This window comes from Bison bison, unplaced genomic scaffold (genome assembly GCF_000754665.1).
Source record: "Bison bison bison isolate TAMUID 2011002044 unplaced genomic scaffold, Bison_UMD1.0 scf7180017864057, whole genome shotgun sequence".
NCBI lineage: Eukaryota > Metazoa > Chordata > Mammalia > Artiodactyla > Bovidae > Bison > Bison bison.
Genome location: NW_011494629.1, coordinates 3,197,065 through 3,221,872, shown reverse-complemented (window position 1 = coordinate 3,221,872; position 24,808 = coordinate 3,197,065). Strand labels below are relative to the sequence as shown.

General features: G+C 38.4%; 3 protein-coding genes across 4 annotated transcripts in view; 1 reads left to right on the top strand and 2 right to left on the bottom strand.

Moving 5' to 3' along the window:
* The window catches only part of ASPN (asporin), a 25,952-nt gene extending 19,609 nt beyond the window's left edge, over positions 1-6,343 (bottom strand). The window contains exon 1 of the mRNA XM_010835985.1: positions 6,066-6,343. The gene's annotated coding sequence lies outside the window, so the exon portion shown is untranslated. The remainder of the gene's footprint in view (positions 1-6,065) is intronic.
* CENPP (centromere protein P) overlaps positions 1-24,808 on the top strand; it is a 233,056-nt gene that overhangs the window by 131,985 nt on the left and 76,263 nt on the right. The window lies entirely within an intron of this gene.
* Positions 19,345-24,808, bottom strand: part of ECM2 (extracellular matrix protein 2, female organ and adipocyte specific) — a 43,665-nt gene continuing 38,201 nt past the window's right edge. For both annotated transcript variants that reach the window (XM_010835986.1, XM_010835987.1), the window contains exon 10: positions 19,345-22,296. In XM_010835986.1, the coding sequence (XP_010834288.1) occupies positions 22,128-22,296 (169 nt within the window). In that variant the 3' untranslated portion in view covers positions 19,345-22,127. The remainder of the gene's footprint in view (positions 22,297-24,808) is intronic.

Genomic DNA, 24,808 nt, shown 5'->3' with positions numbered 1-24,808 from the left:
ATCTGGAAGTTTTCTTTAACTTCTATCCCACCAGCCTCCCTAGCCTCATTCTCAGAGTTAGTTACTTTTTCCATAGTGTTACTGGATTTCTTCCTTCCAATCTGTTCCATTATCCAAAACATCTGATGTCCAGGCTATTCTTTCTCAACTCATCATTCCACTGAGTTTCCTTTTGTTTAGTTTTTCGGAGGTGGGGGTGCTATCATTTGCATTTTTCTAAAGCCCACACAGAGCTGGAATGCACAAGTGAGAAACTTCTGAGGGTTTATTGTCATATGATGGCAGATCTTCCCACAGGTATGTTTATATATCGTGGTTTCTTAACTATGAACTGTGAAACATATGGTTTTTTTGGTTAATTTTCAAAAAGTAAAACCATTATGATATCATCTAAAACAGACTTATGCCTGTCTTCCCTTTGGGGCATTCAGTTAGCCGCACATAAATCCATTGGTGAGGCTGTAGCCTGGCAGGGGGTAGTCCACACGCAGCCGAGTCACCCAACAGTGTGGTTGGGCTGCTATGCCTGAGCGTCAGACAGCGCCTTAGTCACAAAGGACTTCTAGAGTCACTTAGAATTGACCCAACCTCAGGAAGACCTGGCTCCCTGGATCCTTGAATTATGCCAGCTTCTTACAATTCTCCAGAAATTAGGTTTAATGTCTCTCCACCACCTTGCTATTTCTGGACTTGAAAATCAGAAATGAATTAACTAATTTAATTAAAATATTCATATATATGTATATACGTTTTAATCATCAGAGGAAGATTTTTTTAAAAAACCCTACTGTCATCAGTGATTAACCTGATAATTAATATTATTTAACTCTTAGAAATCTATATGGCAATATGCACATTTTGCCCAGTGGACATCACCAGCCTTGTCAGATTTCCCTATGATAACTCACACTCAGTTGTGCTAGGTAAGGGAGAATATAGGGCACAGAACAGTAAAAAGTTTTTTATTTTTATAACCTTATTCTGAATCCCACTCCAGGAACAACAGTTCTGCCCTCCCATCTCTGCACTGCCTTGTGGAATTGTCAATTCAGTTTATTCTAGATACGTCTCTCAGATTAATCAGGAGGAATAGGAAGAACAAAGAGCTTCAGTGGCTTCCCCAAGGCCACATGACCAAATTGAACTAGAACTTGAGTTAGAGATCATGTGTTCTGACCCATCCTTGCATCTTCTGCTACAACCCACACAGGAGCACTCTCTTTTATCTTCTTTTAGCTAATGGCTTCTGTCACCTCTTCCTTTCCAGCCAGTCCACACATTGCTATCCAGTATACATCTCTGCATAAAGGAGTGCACTCAGAGCTTTCAGAGGGTGGAAATGGGGGTGGTTTGGCAGTCAGATTTGTATAGTACAGAGAGAAATTGTGCTGGCAACTCACGGCCCAGCAGCTTCTGTCAGCAGGTTACCTTCCAGTCACCCTGGAATCCTGGCACCGGCACCTGATTATGGTCAACTGGGCTTCATTTCCAACATCATTTTTTGGCACATCATTTCTGCTTCTTGGCTGCCTGCCTAACTTTGCTCCATTATGTTTCTTGACCACAGGTTTATTTGTGGTTCCTGGTTCCTTAACGCTTGGTGCCCTGCCTTGTCTTGATTTCTAAAATTCTCATTCTTGAGCTAATTTAGCTTTTGGTCCTTATCAAAACCAAAGCTTGTCCCTAGTACCAATTTATTCTTTAAGATTGTTCTGCATTGCAGCTTTATCTTCTAGGTCCATAGCTGCCCCAGCCTTGTTTGACCCTGGTGGAGAAGTTAGTGGTGGCGAAGAATTAAATGTCATTTGATGTCCTGTCTCTAGCTTTCTTTGAGGTTGCTGAAGTTTTTCGTTGGGCATTTATCAGCACGCGCTATGTACTAGGCACAGATGCAGAATCCATGAAGTAGAACGTATTTGGATGCTTTCAATGGATGTGTCTCTCCCTATGCACTTCTCCCACACTTCCTTGCTCAAAAAGCAAAAACATACCTTCTAATCCCCTACTCTGAGGTAAGTGTGGAATTATTGTAAAAGTGAATGCTTAAATGGCAGGTGCACTAATAGAAAAAGTAAAAAATAAATGCTCAAGTTAGTAAATAGAACTAAACTGCAGGTGATCAGTGTCAGCTGTGTACACTGTGACTCTAATGTTTTGGAAGAATCTCCACGTGTGTGGTTCACAGACTCTGAAAGTAAAATTCTTCACCATAAGTCTCTGTGTTCCTCATAACCTTCAGTTTACTGTTTAAGACCAATAGAAATAAAGATGTCAATAAAATATACATACACAAAAAAATGGTTGAAATAGAATATACAAACCTAATAAAAGGGATAGTGGGATTATGAGTTAAAGGTTATTTTCTTGTCTATGGTGCATATTTTGTAAATTATTATTTTGCTTTTTAAATATTTTAAATAGCAGTCTGCAACAAAATTGTCTTTGCTCTGGTCCTCCATGTACTTTTGCCTTTTCTTACCACTTCTATAGCATTAGACAGTACAGTTAAAGGTTTCCCATATACTACCCCCTCAAAAGTCAACCAAAAATGCTTCAAAATAGTTTGGAGCTACAGTTTTTGGTAGGACTAGCACTATTTACTCTGGTCCATGGGAGGCAGAGAATTTTCATAAGGTTATTTTTGAGTTAATTGGTTGTTTGAGTTCCATTGGTTTTTGGTTTTTGTGGGGTTTTTTGGTAGAAGCTTAGAGATAAATAGGTTGTAGTTTCCCTGTCTAAACCAGAAAAATCTAACATATAATATCCTAGAAATATAGACCTAAGAAAGCCAGAAAACTTTTTTAAAAAATACATGTAACAAGAGGAATATGTTAGAGATCCAAAGTGGGAAGCCATACCACATCTTGGCCTTTCCCTGTAACCTGGCAGCAGGCCAAGAACTTGCCTTCATTCCTGCAAACCCGATTTCCTGCTGCACTCATGTTTCCCTGTGACATAGAAGAGCCCTGGAGTGGGATGCAGGCTGGGATGAGGAAGAGAAAGGCAGTTGTGACAGACTTAGAGGGACACTGGTGTGAAGGATGCACAGAAGGGTGGTGTACAGGTGAAGGAGAGGAAGGAAGCCAGGCATGAAGTGGGGCGGGGGGGCTTGTTTCTCTTCTATGTCTCTCCCAGTGGGCTTTTGATCAGCCTACTTGCAGAGTCAGAAGGGGCATCAATCAGTTTCCTTTCCTCTCTTCTTATACTGATGAGCTACATAAGCTCCTCCCTGCCTTGGATGAGATGGCAACTCTGGCTTGCTAGATGAGGCAGTGGCTCCTCTGTGGTAGTTGGGAAGCTTTCCTTTGGCTGGCTGGTGGGGGCAGCCACCTGTCATGCCTTCCTGGACCCTTCCCTTGTGAGTGAGAGAGGAGACATGCCGAAGCAGAAAATGTCATTTAGTTGAAACTCCCTCCCAGTGTTGAAGTTTCCTCCAGAACATTGTGGACCAGATGGCGTGTCCGCTCTCTGATTGCATGACTCCAGTGAGAGGACTCAGGGAGCACACCTCCTCAAGAGACATCCAGTTCCACTGTTGTCCATCTGTGGTTGATAGGAAATTCTTTATAGAGACCAAAATATCTTCTGTCACAGTCTTCTCTCTGTGCTACTTCTGTCTCCTATTAGTCATATGAAATTAATCGGATCTTTTTGCATTCTCTTATCCTGGTTACTTGAAAAGAGAAGTCGGGAGAACCTTGATTCCATGAGGAATTTACCAGTTATTCCCTTCATTTGAAATGACAAAGCCTTGATAAAAACAAGTGATTATAGACCCTAAATCTCTCCCTATTCTAGTTAAGCACTTTTTATCAGTAGGAAAATACTGGAATGTCCAAGAGGGAACACCAAACAGTAGTGTTTTTCTATTCAGTGTGGAGTGTAGAGAATATTGTTTCTCATTTAAATGATGCGCCTTTTAGTTTTTTATCTTATTTTGAGATTTTGAGCTTATTAATATGGATCAAACTCTTATTTGTTTAGTTTTGGCAGTATTTAGATTGTTATTTTTAAGACCTTTTAAAGTGTTTATGTCGTGTTCTCAAGAAAACTCAGTATTTCCCTGATTTAAACCAGTTTTGCCAGAGTTTCCTACTCATAGAAAGCTTTGAATTTGGTTTCAGGTTTCTCTGAGTAGTATTTGAAATATTATTTCAATGCTACTGCTGTTATTACTAAGCCATTACATATTAGAGCCAGGAGAGGCCTTTGAGACTTTGCTACCGTGCCCTCTTTTAAAGTGGAAGAACCTGAAGCTGGCCTCCTCATTCCTGCATTGTCCACCCTTCTGCTTAGCCTTCTCTAAATGGGTCTTACTCTCACAGTGACTTCCAGACAGTAACCAGACTCCCCTCGGAGAGAATGGGGCTAGAGGTTTGGCCAAGTTCTTAGGATTGGAATTGTAGCTAAGAAGTGTCTTTCTGAATTTACATAAGCTCCTATTTTCTGCTTAAATGTTCCACAAACTTAGAATGGAAAATCTGTCTAAGTGAAATGGTATTTCCTCTCAGACACTATTATTAGGAAAATAAGCCACTGTGCTTTTAAATCCTATCCTTAAAGATCCGCTTGGCTGAAATGTTCCTATAAATTCACATGTACCAATAATAGTTTTCAGTATATAAATGTGATATACCATTCTTTGTGTATTCACAAAAGGAATCCAGACTAAATTCAGCTGGAATCAAGGTACTTGTAAGTGAACAAGTTAAATCAAACATCCAAACATGCATTTGGAAACTTAATCACAGTACCTTTTGGTCATGGAAACAGATGCTTTTAAAGCCTACGATTTCCTTAAAGAAATAATTAACTTTACCTCAAAAGTATAAGTAGCAGCTGATTGAAGAACTTGCTGGCTGCTTTTCTCTTTATATGTTTTGTCCTTCATCAGTTTTTCAATGCATCCAGCAACCTAGCTGCTTTTAAAAACAAAAAACTCCTACCTTTTCATTTTTCTAATTTTTCCTATGCTTCCTTAAAACTTGTGCTTATAAAGTTAATCTATTCTGTCTCAAACCTCAGGTCAGATATCTGAATATTCTTTTTTAATGTAGTAGTTGTAACAGAGGACTGCATATCCCCTCTTCTTTCCACCAGTATCCTATTTTTCTAAATACTAAAAACATCAAGATGCTTTTATGTGTGTGTGGGCTTATGTTTTTTTTTTTTTAAACAACTCAATTCTTAGTGGGATTTTTTAAGTCTTTATTTTTAAAGACATATAGACTCCCTCAGATTTCTTTGTAACTTAATCCTATACCATGTGGCTATTGTTTATGACTGCCACACCTCCAAATAGATTGAACAAGAAAGAAAACTGTGCTCTATTAGATTATGAGGGAGTAGGATATCAAATACATTGTTTAATCTTTTAAGAATTTACTTTGAGAGGGGATAAAGGAAATCTTTATTTTACATTCTGACTGGATTTTGTGAAGTCTCTAATCTTTCATATTGAATATAGAGCTTATTAAAGTTTGCTAATAAATATTCTTTCTTAGACTTATATGAATCTCCATTTTAACTGTCCAGTGCCATTTCATTACATAAGAATAAGGAAGACATTTATCAAGGAAAAACATGAATATTCAAATGTATAAGTAAAAACATTTGAATAACTCATATTTTTTAAATGCCTTAGAAAATAACATAGTTTCACATTTTGGAAAGAAGTTTTTTTACTATTTTCACTTAATGTATTTTTAATATCCCCAAGCTTTTTTTATCATTAATATAATTTTTTAAAAGAACATATTCATACACTATTTGTTTAAATGATTTTAAAAATCAGCCATGTTAACTTTTATGGCAAAGCATAGTGACAGGTTATCATCTAGCTGTTTTAAGAAGTCACAGTTATGTTGAAAGTAAATCCATTATATATAAAACATAAAGCTAGAATAATATTACATATGTATCTAAGTGCTGTTTTTTAAGAAATTATACAGATAAACTTTATATTATATAATTTACAGGCATTTATGTTAATAACATTAATGTCCTCTTAGTATTGACTAAAATAATTGTACACTAGTGCATGAAAAAAAGACATGAAAACATACCTTGTAAGAAGAGAGTAAGTCCTCTTGAAAGTAGAATTTTCCACCATGTACTACAAATCTATAACGTAAATGTCCTCAGCTACTATTTAAGAAGAAAATATGAGAAGGTATTACATTTAAAAGAAAAACACCCTTCCACAGAGCCTGGTGTGGCTGCACCCTGGGTGACACTGGAATAAGCTGCTTCCACAGATTAGCCCATGTTAGTACTGAGAAGCGAGATTAAAACTTGTTACTGCTCATGTGTTTTCCATCACTGTTTGTATCATAGCCAAGACTTCTAGCTAAACTCTAGACGTCTACTGGAAGATTCTGAAGAAAAAAAAAAAAGAGTCTAATAATTCATGGCAACTGGCCATTGAGAGTACAGTCAAAGTCATCCAAGAAATACCTGATTAAGAAAAATACTTTATGAAATTCTTAAATGAATGAATACTTATACATTACGGATTTAAAACTCACTCTATATAGACTAACAAAATATTTATCAATTTTAGAAAGGGGTACTGAAAGAGTACATTATTGAAATATAAACCCAGTCTCCAGATGTACCTAAGAAAGGAGCCATGCTGTTAATTTTCTTCTGATGACTGAAGCTATTACATCAAGCATATGTCTCAAGATTGTCTTTAAAAGCTTTTACTCCTGCCATAGGCATGTCAGTGGAACTGCAGACCAGGCCCTATATAATCCTTCTAGCCTTTATACTGTGATACAAACATAGACTCAAGGATACAGGTGATGCTTCCTTGGACTTTACTTTTCAAGAGAATATCACCTATGACCACATAGAGTTTAGGGAGGATGTGGGAGCAGGAAAGCAACATTCTCTGTTACCCTGAAAGAGTGCCCAATTTACATCAGTTAAGAGACCGTTCTTCAAGAGGACGTTTTTCTAAGTCTGGTGAGAAAGACTCACCAGTACTAGGTAACACCAAACCAGCATCTTCATGATGTGCAGATTTGGGGGCCGGCCTGTTTGCAAAGTGTGTTTATACTAGTTAGCAGAATTTCTTCTCTCCTCCCACAAAGAAAATCTGACTGTTGTTTGTTCCCAATTCTCAGAGAAATGGCACATGTTGAAGCAAGCCATAGCAAGAGTACCGTGCCTCCATTGTACAGGGCAGCCAGCCATCAGTTAAATAAAATATCCTTCTGTGGCCCTCACATCAAAGAGTTCCATATGCTGGACCTCCCTCTGCAGAATTTTAGGCCTGTCCTCGGTACAGCACCTGAGGTTTGGCAGGCCTCCTGTTTGGTTATAATGCTCATGTCCGTATTTATTCAGTTATATTTAGTTCAAAACATTTGTCTGTTATCTTGATGAATTGGGACATTGTAAAGGTTGAACTGGATTTTATTAACCTGAGTTCCATCAAAGCAGCGACCATAAATGGGAAGCTCCTTGGGCAGAAATCTGTGTCCTTCACAATGTTTTGTTTTTTTAATTTTAACTGGAGGTAAAGTTTAGATTCCAGAAAAATAAACATCATACTGGTACAGCTCAATTAGTTTTCACAAACACCTAATCAAGAAATTCCAGCACTCCCAGACCCCTCTTCCAAATCACTCTGTCTTCAGAGGAGGCCGCTGCCTGACTTCCAACACTGTAGTTCCCTGAACGTTCCATGTATATGGGTCATACATTGCATTCTCTTTTGAGCCTGGATTTCTTCATCCAGTGTTATGTTTTAGAGATCCATCAGGGTCATTGTGGTTAGCAATAGTTTGCTTATTCTCATTATAAGCATACCTTCTTGTGCTTCACTTCATTGCATTTCATAGATCTAGTGTTTTCTTTGTGTTTTTTCACGAACTGAAGGTTTGAGGCAACCCTGTGTCAAGCAAAACTATTGGCCAATAGTTTCCAATATCATTTGCTCACTTCATGTCTCTGTCACATTTTGGTAATTTTTGCAATACTGCAAACTTTTCCGTTGTTATTATATTTCTTATGATGACCTACAGTCAGTGGTCTTTGCTGTTACTACACTTTACTGATGGCTCAGATGACGGTTAGCATTTTTAGCAATAAAATCTTTTTAATTAGGTACATTCTTTTAAAGACATAATAACATTGCATGGTGACACTTGACTGGGGCCGAGTGGCAGCCTCTCATTGCCAGGGAACATGTGCTTCCCACCCTCTCCCTTTGCCTCTGTGCACACAGGGCCCCTCTCCCGTGTTACTCTTCCACCCTTTCCTCACCTCACCTCTCCTCTTAGTCATGGCGTCTGCCCCACCACCACCCTTCTAAGCTGGGCTCTGCCACCTTATCTAGAGAACTGGGAGGCACGTCATGTGAGATTGTTTTTCTAAAGATATGTTGTAGCCTCTCTCCTCTCCCCACTTGTGAGCCCTGAGCTTGTCTTCCTCCAACATGATGTGATCTTTAGTCAGAGGCTTAGGCAAAGAAATAGGCCTTGAAGTATAATGCCAAAAAGTGAGTGGTCTTTTTGGCTTATTCACCCTATTCTGCTGACACTGTGACTAGCAGTACAGCCCAGGGCCCACAACCCCTCGCCATAGTCTTGGAGCTGCCAGTGGGAAGATTTACCTCACAACTACACAGACAGCCCAGCATGCACAGACACACCGTTTGGATATAAACTGGAGTTTTTTCTCCACACCTTTGCACATTGTCATTCTAGACACATCAGTTTACTTCCTCTTCCCTAAAGTATTGTGAGGAGAATTTCTTCCATTCTTGGTTCCTATGAGGGTCCTCTGAAGGGGACCTATTTCTTTTCTACATGTCTGTTTTTTACTGTTTGGGTTTTGCCTTATCTAAATTTGTCTTGGTCTAAATATTGGAGAATTAGCATTACTATTTATAGTCTTTAGGAATTGTGAATAATCTGCACATTATTATCTTGTAAACAAGATAAGTTTCAAAATTAGAAAAGCATTACTCGCTTGACTTACATTTTAGGAAAAGAAGCATTGGTTGCATGTGTGTATATGTGTATATTCAGTTGCTTCAGTCGTGCCGACTCTTTGCGACCCTTTGGACTGTAGCCCACCAGACTCCTCTGTCCATGGGATTCTCCAGGCAAGAATATTGAAGTGGGTAGCATGCCCTTCTCCAGATTGGGGTACTGGAAAGGACCTTAAAAATCATTTTATGAAAATTAAGACTCCAAAGGGTGAGGAGTAGGGCTGATTGTGGCCACATGAGACACCTTCCTGAGCTTGAGTATCACTAGAATTAATGAGTTTTATGATGTTTGTCAGCTGATCTCTTGTGTCTCCTCCTCTGTTTACGTTAGTTCAGTTCAGTTCAGTTCAGTCGTTCAGTCATGTCCGACTCTTTGCAACCCCATGAACCGCAGCACGCCAGGCCTCCCTGTCCGTCACCAACTCCCGGAGTTTACCCAAACCATGTCCATCGAGTCGGTGATGCCATCCAGCCATCTCATCCTCTGTTTTCCCTGTCTCCTCCTGCTTTCAGTCTTACCCAACATCAGGATCTTTTCAAATGAGTCAGCTCTTTGCATCAGGTGGCCAAAATATTGGAGTTTCAGCTTCAACATCAGTCCTTCCAATGAACACCCAGGACTTGATCTCCTTTAGGATGGACTGGTTGGATCTCCTTGCAGTCCAAGGGACTCTCAAGAATCTTCTCCAACACCACAGTTCAAAAGCATCAATTCTGTGCTCAGCTTCCTTTATAGTCCAACTCTTACATCATACATGACTATTGGAAAAACCATAGCCTTAACTAGACGGTCCTTTACATTAAGTACATTTTAATGGATTGTGTAACAGTCTCTTATAGTAGTAATCACAAGGAAGATTTTGGTCATCCATTTATTCAAAGAATGGTGTTAAACTCGGTGAAAAAAGGCAAAATGGGGTGGAGGATTGTCAGGGAAGCCCTGAGGAATGTGAGAGGATGTGCCTTGTAAATACCTACTTTAAGAATGTTCTAGACCATCAAACACTAAGATGTAAATAATGTATTTTATTTGTGCATAACCAAGTTTGTATATAGCTCTATTCAGTTCAGTCGCTCAGTTGTGTCAAACTCTTTTCGACCCCATGGACTACAGCATGCCAGGCTGCCCTGTCCATCACCAACTCCCGGAGCTTTCTCAAGCTCATGTCCATTGTGTCGGTGATGCCATCAAACCATCTCATCCTCTGTCATCCCCTTCTCCTCCTGCCTTCAATCTTTCCCAGCAACAGGGTCTTCTCCAGTGAGTCAGTTCTTCTCATCAGGGGGCCAAAATATTGGAGTTTCAACTTCAGGATCGATCCTTCCAATGAGTATTCAGGACTGATTTCCTTGGACTGGTTGGATCTCCTTTCAGTCCAAGTGACTCTCAAGAGTCTTCTCCAACACCACATTTCAAAAGCATCAGTTCTTCGGTGCTCCACCTTTTTTATGGTCCAGCTCTCACATCCATACATGACTACTGGAAAAACCATAGCTTTGTCTAGATGGACCTTTGTTGGCAAAGTAATGTCTCTGCTTTTTAGTATGCTGTATAGATTGGTCATAGCTTTCCTTCCAAGAAGCAAGAATCTTTTAATTTCATGGCTGCAGTCACCATCTACAGTCATTTGGGAGCCCAAAAAACTAAAGTCTCTCACTGTTTCCATATCTATTTGCCATGAAGTGATGGGACCGGATGCCATGATCTTAGTTTTCTGAATGTTGAGTTTTAAGCCAGCTTTTTCATTCTTCTCTTTCACTTTCATCAAGAGGCTCTTTAGTTCTTCTTTGCTTTCTGCCATAAGGGTGGTGTAGCTGAGGTTATTGATATTTCTCCTGGCAATCTTGATTCCAGCTTATGTTTCATCCAGCCTGGCATTTCTCATGATGAACTCTGCATATAAGTGAAATAAGCAGGGTGACAATATACAGCCATGATGTACCCCTTTCCCAATTTGGAACCAGTCTGTTGTTCATGTCCTATTCTAACTGTTGCTTCTTGACCTGCATACAGATTTCTCAGGAGGCAGGTCAGGTGGTCTGGTATTCCCATCTCTTTCAGGATTTTCCACAGTTTGTTGTGGTCTACACAGTCAAAGGCTTTGGCTTAGTCAATAAAGCAGAAATAGATGTTTTTCTGGAGTTCTCTTGTTTTTTCAATGATCCAGCGGATGTTGGCAATTTGATCTGGTTCCTCTGTCTTTTCCAAATCCGGCTTGAACATCTGGAAGTTCATGGTTCACATACTGTTGAAGTCTGGCTTGGAGAGTTTTGAGCATTACTTTACTAGCGTGTGAGATCAGTGCAATTGTGTGGTAGTTTGAACATTCTTTGGCACTTCCTTTCTTAGGAATTGGAATGAAAACTGACCTTTTCCAGTCCTGTGGCCACTGCTGACTTTTCCAAATTTGCTGGCATTTTGAGTGCGACACTTTCACAGCATCATCTTTTAGGATTTGAAATAGCTCAACTGGAATTCCATCACCTCCACTAGCTTTGTTCATAGTGATGCTTCCTAAGGCCCACTTGACTTCACATTCCAGGATGTCTGGCTCTAGCTGGATGATCACACCGTGATGGTTATCTGGGTTGTGAAGATCTCTTTTGTATAGTTCTTCTGTGTATTCTTGCCACCTCTTCTTAATATCTTCTGCTTCTGTTACGTCCATTCCATTTCTGTATATAGTAGGTATTCCCAAAGACTTCTGAAAGAAGTGAATTCTTGGGTTTGATATGACTTCATGGGCTGTTTTGAATGTTCAAGCATCTCTCATGGTGAATTAGGCTCTGTGGTTTATAATGAATTGACTTTATACAGTAGGTCATGACCCATGGGCAGTTTTGAGCCCACAGCTGTGGTTTGTTTAGAGCATGTATTATTTTTAAAAAACAGGAAACTTACATCAAAGGCCAGATTTACCATATTTTAAAAGTTCAATTTGGAAAAGACTGCACTGAATTTCTGTGTCATTCCAGCAAATGGGTGAGCTCTCGGTGGTGGTCTTCTTCAGATGGGTTTCCGGTCCCTGGCTCTCACCTACCATTCTTCTATACCCAGTGCTATAAGGACTCACTTCTACTTCCTGCAAGTTGAGCTACTGCCATCATCCTGTTTAATGTTTTCCTCTAAAAATGAATTAATGCCATAAATAGTCATTTTAAATGAATTGAGTTGGATTTATAAAAATGTGGGTATCAAATATTTTCAGATAATGCTTCATAGGTCAGTTTGCTTTCAGGAATGAGTATAAATAATGGTTTTCTTTTAAATAAATTTTCTACCACTTTCCTCTGAGAAGACTGGAAAACAGTGAGTGCATCTAACTTCCAAATCTGTGTTGCTAAGGTCCACTTTTCATTAGGACGAGCAAGGCTCCTGAGAAAAATGTCAAGTAACAGATCAGGACCAGGGAATTTGTAAGGTATGCCTGAAAGATCATACCAGCAGGCACAAAAGCACACAGAGATTACTGCGGACTTGTGAACAGTACATAGAAGCTTGTGTAAAGGCATAGTTTGAGTTCAGTTCAATTCAGTTCAGTCGCTCAGTCATGTCTGACTCTTTGCGAACCTCATAGAATAAGGGTGGCAGTGGATTATAACACATCAAATGCAAAGTCCTTTTTATTGTAACAAGGAAAGAGGGTCAAAAGGGTCACAGCTTCTTCTGTAGAGGAATGCCAACTAATGAGTACAGAGGAACCATAGAATTAGAAAATCACCACTGTGAAACTTACAATGTAGTCACTGATTTCGGCAAAGAACTTCAATAGGAGCTAAAAGCCACTAAATGAAAAGTTATTGGATGGCATGATGTTCACACAGACCTAAAGTCTTACTTTGTAGGATATTTCTTAATTACAAGGAGATGAAGATACCACCTTAACCAAATGTCTCAGCATCACCAATTACAGGCCAGCCCAACATTTTGTGCTTCTTGATGTGATACAAAAGGAAGTACATGATATCAACTATGTGGGATTCTTGCCAAAAGTATTCTGCCTAAATCTAAACAATGAGACAAATGTATATTAGGGGACATTCTACATGGCAGCTGGCTTAGAATCCCTTCATAAAGTGAAGGAGTGAAAAACGTAGAGTGACAGCTGCTGCTCTAGATTGCCAGAGACTAAGGCAATCGAACTCTGATTGGATCTTGAGCCATTAGATCTGCACTACACACAGCGATTTGGACATAGTTGGGACAGTTGGGGAACTCTGAATATGGACAGGATGTTGATCCTGAATCAATATTAAATTTCTGGGGTTTGACAATGTGAGAGAATGTGGTCATTGTTTCATGGTTATGTAAGAAAATGTCCTTGTTCTTAGGAGATTCGTATTGAAGCACTGGGGCAACATGTTATATCTGCAACTTACATTCAAATGGTCCAGCCCCTGTACCCCACAAATACATATATATGTATAGACATGAATGTGGAAAGAGTGACAAAGATAGAATGAAGATGACAAAATATTCATTGGTGAATATAGCTGAAAATATATAGATGTTCATTGTATTCTTTCAACTTTTCTATGACCATTAAAAATATTGCTAAATGGGGAATAAAGGCTAAATATTTGTGGGAAATAAGGGAATAAGTTGTGGTAAATAAGTTGCCTTAAATTAAGTTTAACTCTGATTTATCCTTAACTGCAATAAAATATTTACATGAAAAATTTAAGTTAATTAAGGTCTTATTCTACATGTAGGGTGGGTTTTATGAGTCTGTTGATACATGCGAAGTGTTTGTATATTTTTCTGCATTGAAGAGCCATCAGAGCTTCGATCATATCTTCAAAGGGTAGGTCCATTCTTCAAATAGTTTAGAACTACTGACCTAGAATAGATTTACAGTTTTCAATGCATTGTTTATTCTGAGTATCACACACTATTAATATTTCAGGCAGTTCATATATAAATTTGGTAATTGTGAATGTAATTCTCAACTTACGTAAAGCAAATGAACTTTCAGCAGTTTCCAATTTATAAAAAGATTTTCTTGTATCTTACATTAAGCTGTTAGTTTAATGTAAGTTTATTTGACCACAAGATTCTGTTACTTAGAAACACACCATGACATTCTAGTAACATGATGTATTCCTTTTCTTTTCCAAACTAATATGTGTTTAGTGCAATCACATGTTATTTTTAATACAGTCTACTTTCCCTTGTGTGGATTCACATTCTTCACATTTTGTGCAAAGGGAAAAATACGCTAGACTGTAAGTTTTTTTAATCCATTTTCTTGTAGAAAAGGAAACATAATGTCAAAGAAGAAATAATCATGCCATTTATTCTTTAGTTGTGTAATCACTAAGCTCTGTTGATCTAATTAGAAATATTCACCTCTTTGCCAATAACAGTGTGTGACAGACCAAATTTCAATGTGACTTATAGTTTCAACTCTTCCTGTTCAGCATGTTGAAGCAAAGGCATGTAAGTAATATGTTATAATATGCCAAAGTGTTGTTTAAGACATTATAGGATGAAATGTACACTAACACATAACTACACTATTTACATAGATTGTAGTTCCTCTAAAAGTCTTTCACCAATGCTTCTGGGTCTGTTGCAGTAGGTTTAATCAGAGCTGATGTTCACAAGAATAGTAAATACTTAAACACCCCAGAACCATCTGCCCAGAGCATGCCACACCTGGCCAAGGCTTACACGCAGACTCTTACTATATCCCTGTAGACCCACTTGCAGATTATCTCTATGTAGAAACCCATCTGCAGGACAGGTTTATTGATCAGGTAGTCTTCTCATTTGGCTATTTTAAATACAGTTTCTCTCTCTCTCTCTCTCTTTTTTTTTTTTTTTTTTGGTTTTATGTTATTATAGTGAATCACACCTATAAGTCAAAATTACTTTTCTTTCCTATAATCAGGATTTTTTAAAATCTGCTTCTAATCTACTCCCTTGTCTATGACAATAAATGGTTTAGCTTCTTCGAGTTCTGGTTTCACACTGCACATATAACACGTTCTAAGCGGGTTTCATTCTATTCTGTGCAATGGATGTGAGCATACAGTGACACAGCACAAAGGCCACCAAGCTCAAGAGAGCTCCTGACGCGGCTGCAGCGTCCCACGTGAGCCCAGCCCTCTACAGAGAGCAGTGTCTGACCCTGCTCTACTGTAATGGGCCCATTCCTTTTTCCAGTATATATCACAATCTAAGGAATCATTTCCTTAAATTATTAATATCTACCATATTATAAGACTTGGCAGCCTTGAATAAGTCACTGAACTTTCCTACCTTCTGGTTTCCCAGCACCTATCCTTGAGGGAATGGATAGTCATCTGACGTCCACCCTGTGCTCAGTACTCTTGTGGACATCACCTTATTTAACCTTCACAGACGCCTTGGTAGGCAGATATTCTCCTCAATTTCATGGGCAAGGAAACTGGAAATCAGAGTCTAAGTAACTTGATCATGTCCACAGCTAAAAAGGATTCCAGTTTCAGACCCAAGATACTCATTCTTGTTTTTTCATTGCAAGCGATGGACTTCATTTTTCATAGACTTCTAGGGTTTAAAGCCCCCTGGAATCATCTGGTATAGGTTAGAGTTGGCCAGAAACATCTATTTTCATACATATGTGTGTGTGTTACTTGCTCAGTCGTGTGCAACTCTTTGCAACCCCAAAATGCTTTTAATGTTTTTGAATTTTAAGTTGAATTCATATTCAACTATGGACAAATGAATAATTCAGTCATTACCAATTTGTAAATACTTCTCCTATGAGGACACTTTCTGTTTTCTAAATAAGGGAAAGAGGTGAAATAGATATCATAGAGGGTTTACCCAGTCCTTTGAGGTTTCACTTAAACAGCAGAACTTGAGTATTTTATTCTTTTATGTCAGCATCTATGAACCTAGTAATTCATGTTGTTTAAATGATGGCTTTGGAAAACATTGTCAGTGTTGCTGTTATGGAAAACAATCAGTTGTCAAAGCATGACTTATTTTTTTATAAAATATACTCTGCCTTATAATGTCTATGTCAGAAAATATTAATAAGAGAAGTTATTCCTTACTAATCATATGACCGTATATAAATCTTTATCACTTTTCCTTTAAAAATCCTTAAATTTTGCACATTTCTCTTTGTTTTGTTTAGGGATAGTATTAATGTCAACTTTGGACAACTCATGAGCTGATCGTTTAGACTGAGGGATCAACAATTATATTAGTACCTACTCTATACACAGAATATAGGGATTCAAGAAATGAATTGTCTCTTATTTTAAGTTTTACAATCTTTTAGGAAAACATGGTATACCGTCTACCAATCTACTGTACAACATCCTATAATGCAAATAAATAATCAATGCAGACCTAACTCATAAAACCAGACCTGTCTGTCAGGAAGTTGGCGGAACAGATGCCAAGTACCGAAGGGAGGAGGCACTTGCTGAAGAGCTGGGCTTCTAGGCACAGCTTGCTTTGTGCCTTGGAAGCTCCTTGAGGTCAGATCATATGGCTCAAGTCAGATGCAGCCATATAGTAAACTTATTCCCCTTGAAATTGAAAGTTGGTACCCATTAGGGTTCTTCTCCTGCCCTTCTCTTCATCCACCCCTCATTGTAACCTTTCCTTTGGATTCCCCTCCAGCTGAGTGTATTCCCATCCTCCTGCCTAAATTCCATGATGACACCTCCAAACTTCAGCATATTCTCACCCAAACTGTCTCTTTCTCTAAGTTTCTCAGCAGCATCACTGAGACTCAGAGCAGTTCTCCTTTTTATCTGCTTTTCTCTTCTTTGTATCTCTTGTCTGATAGATCACTATCCCTTTTCTTTTTTTCTTTGTATCCCTTGCATGGTAGATCACTACTTCCCTTTTGTTTTTTCTTTTCTTCTCTTCCTTTTTACAATCAATCAGTTCATTTTTTAAAATTTATTTATTTTTATTTGGAGGATAATTGCTTTACAATTTTGAATTGGTTTCTGCCATACATCAACATAATCAGCCATAGGTATGCACGTGTCCCCTCCCTTCTATCAGTTCATTTTATTCTTAATATATTCTCTATTGGACTTCCCAGTGGCTCAGTGGTAAAGAATCTGCTTATGATGCAGGAGACACAGGTTCAATCCCTGGGTCAGGAAGATCCCCTGGAGGAGTGCAAGGCAAGACATTCCAATATTCTTGTCTGGAGAATCCCATGGACAGAGGAGCCAGGCGGCTACAGTCCGTAGGGTCACAAAGAGTTGGACACAACTGAAGCAACTTACCATGCATGCATGCATATTCTCAGTTTTTGATGGTTCATAGTGTCCTTCTGAGATCGAGCTCCTCAGAAAATGGCAAATATGGCAAGCTTGCCTTCAGACTTAATCTACAGCAATGAGAATGTAGGGGTTTTTTTCTTCTTTCAAAGTCTCTGTTGTACCTATCCCTGTTTTTGCTTGTTCCTCCTGTCGCCTATACTGAGTGGGTCCCTCTTATTCTGTTTCTAGATTATCAGAGTGGTGGCTCTTTTCCCTTCATTACTTCCATGCACCTCTCTTCAGAGGTTTTTGGTGGTGTCCTATATTTCTCATTGCAGTAAGTATGGTCTCCTCTTATGGGCCTTCCAGGCCACCCCAAGCCTCTTATTTCCTGTATGGTCTCGCCTCCCCTGGTGAACCTCAACTATGCTTGGCTCATGCCTCTTTGTTTCAGTCAGTTATTCCTTCCCCCTCAACTGATTCAAATTTCAAGCCCCAGTTTAAGCCTAGGGATCTTTTCTCCCCCAACTCAGTGCTAGTTATTTCCTATACCATATATACCACAGACTTCTTTGTTACTCCTGATCTAAATTTGTCAACTCAGGGAAACCATTTTTGCCTGTAGCACACTGTGGCACCAGTAAAAATTTGGGATTTTATCCTAATTTAGCTATATACCCATCATCTGTGGCTAAATTTCCACATACCAAATCTAAAAATATCTTGAAACAAGTATTATAGTTTATTAACACTTTCCAGTGAACTTAAAGGTTTTGACTACACAGTTTGAACAGTTATTGGAATAATCACATTCTTCTGTGTGAATGAGGTGATCATCCTTTCTGCTCTTAGTGGTGTCAATGTGGGATAGAGGCACATTTCAACTCGTGTTGTGGGTGGTGTTTTCCATGTTAATAGAAGAAGTCATCCCTAGGAATAGTTAACTTTAACCTCTCAAGGCCAACTCCTGAGGGATGTATGTAGAGTCACTTGACAATAAAAGCCCAAGGAGACAGCGTTGTATCTTCTCAATCTTGTTGGCAGCACCCGCCAGATTTATGGGTGCGCCTACCCACTCTCAGGTGTCCAGACTTTCCACTTTCAGGACTGCATTCAGCAGATGCATGTTAAGTCCAGGCTCAGTCACATATTCCCTGTTGTTCCCAAATGCTACACATCCACCCTTAGGGTGCTGTGGGCATTCTAACCTGCCTGCTCCACAGGGAGTCACACAGTCTGGCAGAGACAAAGATGTGATCCCAATCTCTGTGTGTGGCAGCATTGCCATGTTGTCCCCATCCTATAGAACATGCACTCACGCTAACTGCCTTTCAGGGTGTTTTAGGTCAGAGGTCAGCAGTCTTTGGTTGTGGCAGAGGTGCTCAGGGCTGATCCCCACTATGACACTGGAGGTCCAAAGGAACAGACACAGCTACTAAGCTTCCTTATCCCGGCATAGCCAGAGGTTGGCTCTGTTCAGGCAGCTGTAATCCTTGTAACTGAGAAATGTTTCTTCAGGCCAAAGCTCTCCAGTGAAGTTCTCTGAAAGTATAGGAGGAGCTGAGGAGAGGATAAGGACCAGGGACTTTGCTGAATGTTCTTTATGACTTTTAGAACTTGATGTGTGATGTATATAGTACCTTGTCTATTGGTTTCAAGAAATAAGGGGAGCTGGGGAGGCAGACAGGAACAGTGTCAGCTAACCCTTTCTGATGGTAGCAGAGCTGTTTTGTCTGCAGGGAGTACACAGACTCTGTGTACTTCCTCTCTAAAGGACGCTTCCTCCCCAGGGCACCATGAACTCCTGATGAGCCATGCTTGAAAACCATTGATGTGTTCCAAGAATGCTATTTTGTAATTGAATCAAGTGATCTCAGAAAAGTAAAATGACTGCATAATTACTGGAGACCAAGATGGGTACCCAGATGTCCTGATTCTTGGTATAATTACTTCCTTATAATTCTAGGCTATAAGTTTCTTTAACCACATCATATCTTTAATGCTTTTTACAAAATACCTTAATCTACAAAGCCAAATCTCAAAATTGAAAATATAGTTAGTATTTCCTGTACATATGTGCAAAGATGACACACTATTAAATATTTTCAGACCATGACTGGGCCAGGATTTCCTTAGTGTACATCTGTGTTAGTAATTACAGTATACTTCTGAAGCCAAACAGAACACCTCTTTGTTACACATTATATAAACATTATATATCATGAACAGTGTTTGCTATATGGACATTTATCACTTTTCTAAAATGAAATTAAAGCTTCTATCCAGAGCATTATGAAGTTTCAAAGCAAACAACTTCAGTGCTAGATATATTTTATATTTTAAATTATATAATCAGTAGATATAAAAGCATCTTCCAACTTAAGAACAAAGCTTCCATCAGTCATTCTGATTTTTCACCTTTCTAGAGATTCTTCTCCCAATTCTCAGTGCACAGTAGAGTCTCAGTGCATGCCTGGGTCTAGTGTTACTCCAAGCCTCCTGGGGGTTGCAATGTCTTATTGCAACTTTTGTTATTTGCACACTCTAGAGACCCACAATCTGGGAATACCCCTAGGCCTAGGCACAGGGGCTTTGGGACCCCAACATACTTTATTACATCACCACCCTGTTGTGCTGATTTCATCATACTTGACTTGTTGATTTGATTGTCTGTTTGATTTCCTGCTTATTGCCTCTAAAACACCACACATTCCCAGAGAGCAGAGACCTCATCTGATCTCTTGATCCCTTTCTCTCTAAAACAGCATCTGGGACACAGCTGATTAAAATCATAATGACAAATTAATGCAAGAATACTTCAGTATTCATCTCTATTGTCTAGGATGCTAATTCTTTTGACTCACTTTATTTGGTTTGAGTCCCCTCTAACAGTAATTTTTTATTTTTTAAGTTTCTTTAAATCATTTACATTGATGCATTTACATTCAAACAGCACAAGGGTTCTTGTTAAGATAAACAGATACCTGTATCTTATTATTTGTCTCTTTCATTCAACTTGGCCAATTTAAATTAGTAATGCTTCTACATACCCAAACTGGTTATAAATCTGAACTTTTTGTTCCATAAGATTTTATTTCTCTTCTTAGCCACCTGGTTTAAGCCTTTGATGCTCGATTCTAACATTTTGTATCATATTATTATTCTTGTTCATTTTGTGATCTCAAAAGCCTATATGTTAAGAAAGAGAGCTTAGAAATAACATTATCTTAAATGGGATAAATCAAACTTCTACATCTTGAAAGCTGCCCGGGTAATAATTAACTTTGACTGAATATGCTGTTTACTGTCAATTTTATATGAAAGGTTGGCAATATTAAGTGTACTCACTATGCATATCACACTTCTCAAATACTTTTTATTCTTCTCTGGTTCTCATAACAGCCCTGTGAAGTGGGGCTGAAAGGCTCTGAGAACTGTGGGAGAACTATTAAAAGATTAAATAACTAAAGTTTGAAAAATTAGAGTAATCTGCCCAATGGGGCCAAGACTAGAAATTAATCTAGTGTTTTAATTAATTAAAAACACCTAATCTGGTGTTTTTCCAAGGTACAAAACTGAGAGTAACAAGAAAAATCAACATGGTTTCTATATGTGTCTTTTAAATATTATTTTAGAAATAAAGATAAGATGTCATTATATAATGAAAATTTTAATACATGATATGATTTTGTTAGGATCTACTACATAATGAATACTAATAGCTTTATGTTGTATTGAGTAAAAAGATACATTTGAGCAAATTAGGACAAAGACAAGAGATGTTAACAATGACCAGAGGAGCAAAAGTTTTTTAAATGTATGCATTAGGTTTATATTTACAAGGTTTAGTCAAGGGTAGTTAACTTATATTTTAAGCAAACTCCACTGCTTTCCATAAATCTTTTGATCTTGAGCAAATAATCCTGAGGGTGATCTTCAGATCAGATCAGATCAGTCGCTCAGTCCTGTCCGACTCTTTGCGACCCCATGAATCGCAGCACGCCAGGCTTCCCTGTCCATCACCAACTCCCGGAGTTCACTGAGACTCACATCCATTGAGTCAGTGATGCCATCCAGCCATCTCATCCTCTGTCGTCCCCTCCTCCTCCTGCCCCCAGTCCCTCCCAGCATCAGAGTCTTTTCCAATGAGTCAACTCTTCGCATGAGGTGGGTGATCTTAAAATACTGTTAAACTTTTTAGACTTACAGAGAAATTAAAAAATCATACAGAATTCACATATACCCTTCTCCCAGCTTTCCCTAATGTTAATAAGCACATATTTAACCATAGTATAGTTCTCAAGATCAGGAAATTAACTTTATAGTAATTATATTTTAATTCTATTCATGTAATTAATAGAAGGAACTAAAGCTAAGCCAATGATTAAGTTTATTTATATCAATAATTGTATTAGAGGGTCTTAATTACTTATAGAAAATTAATAAAGTTTTGCTTTAACAGAATAATAAACAGAACATTAGTTCATAAATTCTACCTATTATTTTTTCCAGCTATCCACTTCTTGGGCTTGAACCATAGCATATATACTTTTTTAAAAGACTTAGGGAGTTCTTAGCTAATAGAAATTCTGTGGTCTGTTGTAAAGGTCATATTTAGTTTCAGATTTCTCTCAGTCTACTTCAGCAGCTCACAACATCCTATTCTTGTGAGAAAAGTTTGCAACAAGATGGCTTCTTTCTAGAGTGTGAAACTGAAAGTTTCACTAAAACTGTTAAAAGACTAAACCTTGTAGATATATGTTTGGTTGTCCTGTGCATTGGTGAATCAGGTTGACTAGCATAATGACACATTAATATGACATTATATCTCTTATTGAGGAAAATGCTACTAAAACAAATATATGAGTATGATTTACAAATGACAAAGAAAAACTCGGAATTATTTGATATTTTGTGGTTTAAGAACAATACTTGAATATGATCTTATGCATGAAAATGCATAGGATGGTATTTCTCTTGTTTTAATGTAGTTGTTTTCAAGATGAAGATGTTGTAGATTTGAATCATCATCTTCTTCAGCATTGCAAATTTGTTCTGGAAGAATATTCCTGAGGAAAAATAGACATGCAGGTCATAAAGGATTGAAGTAATAGTCCATCTTCATAATTTAGGAGTTAAAATAAAATTAGATCCTTGTCTTATATACCAGAAAAAATTCCATATATGTCAAGATCTGCATATGAAAAAATGAAGTCATAGAAGTGATAGAATAAAGCATGGTTATACCCCGGGGTGGAGGGAGAAATCTTCCTGTGTGTGACTCAAAAACCAGAAGCACTAGAAGGAAAGATTTAAAAATTGCCAAAATTTTTTTTTTTTTTTGTTAATGCAAATTAAAAGACAAATTGCAAACTGGGAGAAAGTGTTTGCAACTTAAATAAAGGGCTAATATACAAAGACCTAAAAATCTAGGAGGCGAGGGAAATCAAAGAAAAAAAAAGATATCTGGTGACCAGTTTACAGAAGAGAAAATGAAATGACATGTGAACATAAAAGGATGCTTAATTTCATTTATGATAAGAAAAATTAAATTGAAATGATACTGGCATGCCAACTCTAACTTATCAGATTTTTCCACCTCTCCACAGAACAAATCAAAGCTCATTCACATGTTCTGATGATAAAGTTGTATAGGATCAAGCATCACTGAAGGGAATTCAAAACTGTTCAGGCCCATGGAAAGGAATCTGGCAGTATATAACAAAATTACATATTCATTTTATTCCTTTCAATCAGCAATTCCATTTCTACGGATTTATCCCAAAGTTAGATTGGAAAATACAAAATTATATTTGAACAGAGTTACTTATACGCACAGTTGCACTCATGTCACACGCTAATAAAGTAATGCTCAAAATTCTCCAAGCCAGGCTTCAGCAATATGTGAACAGTGAAATTCCAGATGTTCAAACTGGTTTTAGAAAAGGCAGAGGAACCAGAGAGCAAACTGCCAACATCCACTGGATCATGGAAAAAGCAAGAGAGTTCCAGAAAACATCTATTTCTGCTTTATTGACTATGCCAAAGCCTTTGACTGTGTGGATCACCACAAACTGGAAAATTCTGAAAGAGATGGAAATACCAGACCACCTGACTTGCCTCTTGAGAAACCTATGTGCAGGTCAGGAAGCAACAGTTAGAACTGGACAAGGAAGAACAGACTGGTTCCAAATAGGAAAAGGAGTACTTCAAGGCTGTATATTGTCACCCTGCTTATTTAACTTATATGCAGAGTACATCATGAGAAACGCTGGGTTGGAAGAAACACAAGCTGGAATCAAGATTGCCGGGAGAAATATTAATAACCTCAGATATGGAGATCACACCACCCTTATGGCAGAAAGTGAAGAAGAATAAGGGCCTCTTGATGAAAGTGAAAGAGGAGAGTGAAAAAGTTGGCTTAAAGCTCAACATTCAGAAAACTAAGATCATGGCATCCAGTCCCATCACTTCATGGCAAACAGATTGGTAAACAGTGGAAACAGTGGCTGACTTTATTTTTCTGGGCTCCAAAATCACTGCGGATGATGGTTGCAACAATGAAATTAAAAGACGCTTATTCCTTGGAAGGAAAGTTATGATCAACGTAGACAGCATATTAAAAAGCAGAGACATTACTTTGCCAACAAAGGTCCGTCTAGTCAAGGCTATGGTTTTTCCAGTCGTCATGTATGGATGTGAGAGTTGGACTATAAAGAAAGCAGAGTGCCGAAGAATTGATGCTTTTGAACTGTGGTGTTGGAGGAGACTCTTGAGAGTTCCTTAGACTGCAAGGAGATCCAACCAGTCCATCCTAAAGGAGATCAGTCCTGGGTGTTCACTGGAGGGTCTGATGTTGAAGCTGAAACTCCAATACTTTGGCCAGCTGATATGAAGAGCTGACTCATTTGAAAAGACCCTGATGCTGGGAAAGATTGAGGGCAGGAGGAGAAGGGGATGACAGAGGATGAGATGGTTGGATGGCATCACCAACTCAATGGACATGAGTTTGGGTGGGCTCCGGGAGATGGTGTTGGACAGGGAAGCCTGACATTCTGTGATTCATAGGGTCACAAAGAGTCGGACACGACTGAGTGACTAAACTGAACTAAACTGAACACGTTGTGGCATTATTTATAGTATAAAGAAGTGGAAACAATCAAATGTCTATCAGTAAGAAGCTGGTTGAATAAAGTCCCTACATAATAGTACTATTCAGTTGTTAAAAAGAAAGAGGAAGTTTTCTACATACTGATTTGGAGTGATATTCAGGATATACTGATAATTTTTTAAAGTAAAGACTAGAAAAAAGAGAGAAAAGAATAATACTTATTCTTCTTATTCACAGATGAATAATACTTCTGTGAGATAATTTGTATAATAATTCTGAGGGGGTATGGAATATAAATGTGTATGTTTCAGATCAGATCAGTCGCTCAGTCGTGTCCGACTCTTTGCGACCCCATGAATCGCAGCACGCCAGGCCTCCCTGTCCATCACCAACTCCCAGAGTTCACTCAGACTCACAGCCATCGAGTCAGTGATGCCATCCAGCCATCTCATCCTCTGTCGTCCCCTTCT